At 33.5% G+C, this 6,290-nt stretch overlaps 1 protein-coding gene across 1 annotated transcript; it reads right to left on the minus strand.

Moving 5' to 3' along the window:
• Window positions 1-236: 236 nt before the first annotated feature.
• LOC129413687 (tumor necrosis factor receptor superfamily member 14) lies at window positions 237-3,367 on the minus strand. The gene is made up of 5 exons (XM_055167437.2): window positions 3,015-3,367; window positions 1,548-1,673; window positions 1,147-1,302; window positions 842-929; window positions 237-770 (listed from the first exon to the last, which is right to left on the minus strand). The coding sequence occupies exons 1-5, from the start codon at window positions 3,250-3,252 to the stop codon at window positions 560-562; spliced, it is 819 nt and encodes a 272-aa protein (XP_055023412.2). The 5' UTR covers window positions 3,253-3,367; the 3' UTR covers window positions 237-559.
• Window positions 3,368-6,290: the final 2,923 nt, after the last annotated feature.

Consider the following 6,290-nt stretch of genomic DNA (forward strand, 5'->3'; position numbering starts at 1 on the left):
TTAATAGTGTAATTATTTTTTTATTAGTGCAGTGTATTCTGTGTATAAGAAAAATTAGTCAATTAAGTCATACAGTAATATAGGCAAAACAGATTTGTTGTTAATCACTCTAATCTCTGTTCAAAATAATGTTATTTTTTGGTCTTAAGCACACACACACACACACACACACACACACACACACACACACACACACACACACACACACACACACACACACACACACACACACACACACAATTTTTTGGCCACAGTGACTTACATGAGGTTTAATTTGTGCAGTTTAATAGATTTTTATGTAATGGTGTTAATATGTTAAAGCTGCTGTAGATGTTAAAGAAAATCCCAATTAGTCTAACAATGTCAACATTGTAAAAAGTGAAAAGTTGGATCTTGAATGAACTTATTTTTTTTAGTGTTACCAATTTAAGTAATCTTTTAAGTTGAACCAACTTTTCACTTCTTATGGTCCATAACACCTGTTACAAACTACTTCATTTGTTTGTTGAATTTACATAAAATGCCCAGAAGGAGAAGATGACATATGAATGCCTCAACACTACATCATATTTTTACAAAGTGAATAAAGCTTACCTGAACTACAAGATTTTTTCTTCCAAATATATACAAATATGATTAGTGATGCAAATAATATAACAGTTGCTATGACAATAATTGTGATGATGGTGGAAACAACAGTTGAGTTTCCACATTTAGCATCAGATGAATGTGTTCCTGGTTTTATTTCGGTAAGCCCCAAGGCCTCACATCTGTAAACGTTATCCAGCATCAGATTTGTTGAAAATGATAACAAACAGCACACATAATCAGCAACACTCACTTTGTGTGTGTCATACAGGATGAGAAAGATCCATTTGAATATGTTTCACCTACACAGTCATCACATACAGTATCTGTGGAGGCAGTACCTGCAGAGACAATGAATACATACTACAAACATTCATTTTTCATTGTCTGTCTAAAATAATATCCAGTATCTCTAAAAGTGTAGTTTTATTTGGTTTCTTCTATTGCATCAAGTTCAACAATAAACAATTCAACTTGTCTAATTGATTTGTTTCATATTTGAACCGTAAACAAAGTTTCACAGTTTATTATTATTTGTGTAATATTTGTTTTGCCTACCTGCTTGTTTGATGTATTTTCCAGGGCTACATTTAGAGTACTCCACAGCTAACGTGCAGCTGCCTTTAGTTTTGGCAATGCAGTAAAATCCCTCCAGTGGCCCACAAACAGTATTCGAAGATCTAGTACAGGCTTTATTCACTCTTAAACCTTGTTCTATGAGTCAGTAAATTTGGTAAAGCATTGCATTTTAAATTGTAAAGCATTGCATCTACAGCAAAACACAGTGTAATATTTTTCAAGCAGCTACACTGAATCACTGGAGCAACACTGGATAATTTTTCTTGCAATTCCAGTGACCGAAAATCTTTAATTAAAGTACGTGATTTTTCACCGTCAAGCAATACTAAGTTTGTTGTGTCCCATTTTAAAAAATACAAATAAAATTAAAGAAAAATTACCTGAATCACACACATTGCAAGGAAAGCACCTTGTGAGGCCATTCGATTCATCAATGAAGGTGAATTCAGGGCAGGGTGCACATGTTGTGATTGCATCATCTGTGCAGTGCCAGAGAACATAATTTCCTACAAAGATAACATGTAAAAGTTGACTTGTACTTAAGAGCTAAAAATGTAGTATTTAAACAAGGTTTATTTCACAAGCCAAAACTTAGAATAGTACGCTGAATTGACTTGCAAAACCAAGTTGTTTTAACTTCATGCTGAATTTTTTTAGGTCATTCTTAGTAAACTTATTCCAAATCTATATGTATAGTATATAATATACACTACTATGCTATTTCATGCATATTACAGTTAATGCTCCTTATGCAGGTCCCCTTAATTTACCCTTTGCCTTTATTACTAAACTAATATTTCTGTCAGGTCTATAAGATTATTAACAATACACTGTAAGCCCATACAGGTTGATTGAACCTAAAAAATTTATGGAAACTCGTTGCCCTAAAAAAGTTGATTTTGCCTGGTTGAAATAACAATTAATTTTAAGTTTAATGTCCTTAATGTTTTAATTTCTTCCAATATTCCTGCAATCTTAACCCAGATTAGATGACATTACTAGAAATGTGTAAGGAAACCTGTTGCATATAACTTTAGTTTTTATCACTTTATATTACTTTTGATGTTATAAATGGTATTATAACTAAAATGACTGACTTTGAGTCAATCATTGAATAAACATGATTCTCCACAGAAACACACAAAAAATGTGTTTTGACATACATTGTCAGTACTGTGGAGAGAAATACAATAATATGTTCTGAACAGGGTTTATGTATGGAAACACTGATCACCTGAACGGTGACTTCACAAAATTATCATTTACAACAAAACAACATCAATAATATAAGAGCTTGAACCTATATGACATTTTATTAACAAATATTTGAATAGAGAAAGTTCTTATCAGTTTTTAATTTGTGAAAAAGCAGAAAATAATCAAAATAGTCAGGCGCAAAGGATTATGGGTATTCCTCACAACATGAACTAATAATTTTAAGTTAATTTTACTTGAATGTTTTGGTTTAATAGATTTTGTAAGGTTAACAGTTAAATCAACTAAACTTTTTAAGCTTTGGCTTCAAAACAGAAAATATTAATGATTTTTCCTTGATTGTTTGAGTAAAGACAATTTCTGGGTTAACAGTGTAGCAATAATTAAGGCTGGCGATATGGAATTATCCTGGACAAAACTATCCAACTGTCCATAAAGTGCAGCAACACGCCCCCCCCCCACACACACACAAAAATGTAAAGGTTTAAAGCAAGACAGCTTATTCCAGAAAATTAATTGCATAAAGCATGTTGCAGAGCCCATTAATTCTTGCAACAAGCATGTTCCTAATCTGAATGCACTGTCCTTAAACAAGAAGATAATACACAAGATTATATTTTTTTCTTACTTACCAGCAGTACACATGGGGCAGCATTGTTTGTCGATCATATATTCTGCTCGGGAACATCCACTACAACAAACTTCATAGTTAAGAGGGACAATAACAGTAAGAATAATGATGAATTTCAAAGTGAACATGGCCAGAAATCTATAAAAAATATGTTGTAGTGTTTGATCAGTGTGATCACAAAAAGTCCTCACACACTGTACATGAAGTACAGTACAGCACACAGTAACATGATGTTGCATAAGAGCTTGCACTAAGCACCAGGGCAACTGTAGTTTTGTAGAAAGTAGAAGATTTGATCTTGATCTTCTGCTGTCATATTTCCAAATTAAGCAAATATTGCCTATCCATTCATTTGGAAAATCTGAAACAAAAAAGTTTTAAATTATGCTACATTCTTAAATACACTCTTAAAAATAAAGATTTTTTGGATGCAAAGAGAACCATTCAGTCAAAAGTTCTTAAAAGAACAATTTCTTTACCTTTTGTAGTGTAAAGACCCTTTTTTCACTACTAAGAACTTTTTAAAGCAGAAAGGTTCTGTGGATGTTAAAGGTTCTTTATTCAACCATACAGCCAAAAATGTTTCTTTAATGGTATTGTTAGCTAGGCAGTGTTACAAACAAACCATCTACTGTAAGCCATTCTTAAGCCTATGTGTACAACAATAATAGAATAAAAAAATATAAATTGCATTCATCGATATTACAACTTTAATCACAATATCAGAGGAAATAATTATGGCTTTTGTCTAAATTGTGCAGCCATTTCAAAAATATATGTATCGATCTGTAATAGAGGAATAGACAGATGCATGGATAGATGTGTGTATATCGGCATTGCTAAGGTCAGAAGGAATAAGGGACAAAATAACTCCTGAGAACATGGCAAGTCTTGATCCTCTGTATTTTCTCTCAATTTTGTTGCCTGGCTGGCTTTATCAAATTTCGAAAACTGTCTTAAAATTATAGATTAAAAGCATTAATATGTTGAATTTAACGCCTAGATTCTACATAGGCCACCATTTCATTGAATAGTTGTTAGTAATTTACCAAAATTGCTAACTAAAAAAGTGACATTTACAAACTATGACAAATTATTAATATTAGATAATTATTTTGGTGACAACTGTGCCATCTGTTGTGTAAAAGTCCGACATAAATTAAATAATCCGAAATCAACGAAACAAATTATAATAATGATAATAAAATCTATATAATTTATGAATTTCAATCTTCAAAAAAGATCCGGGTCTTTTAAGAAAAAACCCCGTGCATCCCAACGTCATGTGATAGCTATTTATTAGATCCTAGACAGATGCTCAAACAATATCCACGTCTAGTATATACAGTATATAGAACAGCAACGAATTATTTATGCTTAAAATACCGTGTAGCAAGTGTTAGAACAAACCATATGTTTGTTACCATTAAAATACAGCACCATGGTGTAAGTTACATGCTAGCTATAGTGGGTGGTGATAGCGCAGTGGATAAGACACTCGCCTTTGATGTAAGAGACCCGGGTTCGAATCCACTGTGACACACCATTGTGTCCCGGAGCAAGCCACTTAATCTATAGGTGCTCAAGAGGCGTGCAACCTCTGACATATATAGAATTTGGAATATTTGGATAAAAGCGTCAGCTACATAAGTAAGTAACATCTGTATTTCTGTCACTTTCGGTTTAGTTGAATGATACCAAGAAGTTAGAACTAGAATCATTTTTACTTTAATTTTCTCAGACGGGAAACCATAACTCTATACAAATAACACTTAGGCAGATAATCATAAAAGAGTCGGTTATATTACTATTACTTTATACTTTTTGGACAGCATGTTAAAAAAACAAATCGACTTACCTGCGATACTAGAGTTTATTTATACCACTTTCACAGCTGCGATAGAGTTGAAGTATTTGTTTAAGTTTTACTTTCACTTTTTTGTGGACGCGCAAAAAGAATGATTTCAAAATAAAAGTTTCTCACTTAATCTCTTGATAGTGTGTTTAAAGGGATACTTTACCGATTTAGCATTCAGCTTTGTATCTGTAGAAACCCGGCAGTATTACTGAATGACCATGTTTCCCTCCATCATTTCCCCCTGAGAGGAGAGATATCTGCATTTTGGTTCTGCAAAAAAGTCCTCCGATGATGCAAAAATCGTCATATTACATCATCGGAGGACTTTTTTGCAGAACCAAAATGCAGATATCTCTCCTCTCAGGGGGAAATGAGGGAGGGAAACATGGTCATTCAGTAATACTGCCGGGTTTCTACAGATACAAAGCTGAATGCTAAATCGGTAAAGTATCCCTTTAAGTCAGGGGTCTTCAACGTTTTTTGGGTCGGGGACCCCTTAGATGAGAGAATCATGGAGCAGGGACCCCCTAATACTAAATGTGTAAAACAGAGATATTTAAGTAAGCAGTAAGGTACGAGAGGATGCATTTTTCATATTAGGCACAACACAAAGTGGAGTAAAGTATAACTGATGACCAATCAGAATCAAGGACTGGAACTGTTTTATAAATAGAAACAAACCATATTGTCACACAGCCATGATACTATATTAACATGCATAATGTTTTTGTTAAAGTAGATTTTGTTTTTATATTAATATAATAATAATAATAATAATAATAATAATAATAAAATAATATTATTTTAAGGTGTTTGCAGTGTAATATATTTTCATTTTACTGTGAATTGGACAAGGGCTTTCAGTTTATAAAGATGACTGATCATGGTGAATGGCGCAAAGACTCTCTATTCTGGTGGGGATAGAGGTTGTGCTAGTTTATAATTTTGAGGTCTGTTGCCTTTTCTCGTGTATCATCATTGTCACGAGTTTGAGTAACGCAGGTTTATTTCTGTATAGCTTCATATCAGACTCAGGAGAACAACATGCAACGAGTCCGCGCGCATCTCTTTGGGGCAACTTTTTGAGAGGCGGATTTCAACCTGACTATGAATCTTGCACAAAGCACCATCACGGTGCACGTTTCATTCATTTTTAAAATCGAGCGATAGTTTTATCACAGTTTAAAATGCAGACGCGGTGTGGTGTCATTTGCCTGTTGAATTAGTGCTTTAAATCTGAACCGCATGAAACAGCCGTCCAAGTTCAGAAATTGATTCTAAAATAACTTTCTGAAAGAAAGACACACATAAGATTTACCTGTTTTATGATGACTTTTCTGTCGCTACTGCTGCTTCCTGAGTGGACATTTATAATCTTTAGATATTTTATCTTGGTCCGCTGGCTAAACTGAACGCGCG

Source organism: Misgurnus anguillicaudatus, chromosome 5, assembly GCF_027580225.2.
Source record: "Misgurnus anguillicaudatus chromosome 5, ASM2758022v2, whole genome shotgun sequence".
Classification (NCBI taxonomy): Eukaryota; Metazoa; Chordata; class Actinopteri; order Cypriniformes; family Cobitidae; genus Misgurnus; species Misgurnus anguillicaudatus.

What these genes read in the sequence shown, in the direction of transcription:
- LOC129413687 (XM_055167437.2), bottom strand. Translation starts at nt 3,252, where the DNA reads ATGCAACATCATGTTACTGTGTGCTGTACTGTACTTCATGTACAGTGT. An exon ending in TTGCAATGTGTGTGATTCAG is followed by an intron (nt 1,303 to 1,547) that starts GTAATTTTTCTT and finishes ACTGACTCATAG; the next exon opens with AACAAGGTTTAAGAGTGAAT. An exon ending in AAAATACATCAAACAAGCAG is followed by an intron (nt 930 to 1,146) that starts GTAGGCAAAACA and finishes TTGTCTCTGCAG; the next exon opens with GTACTGCCTCCACAGATACT.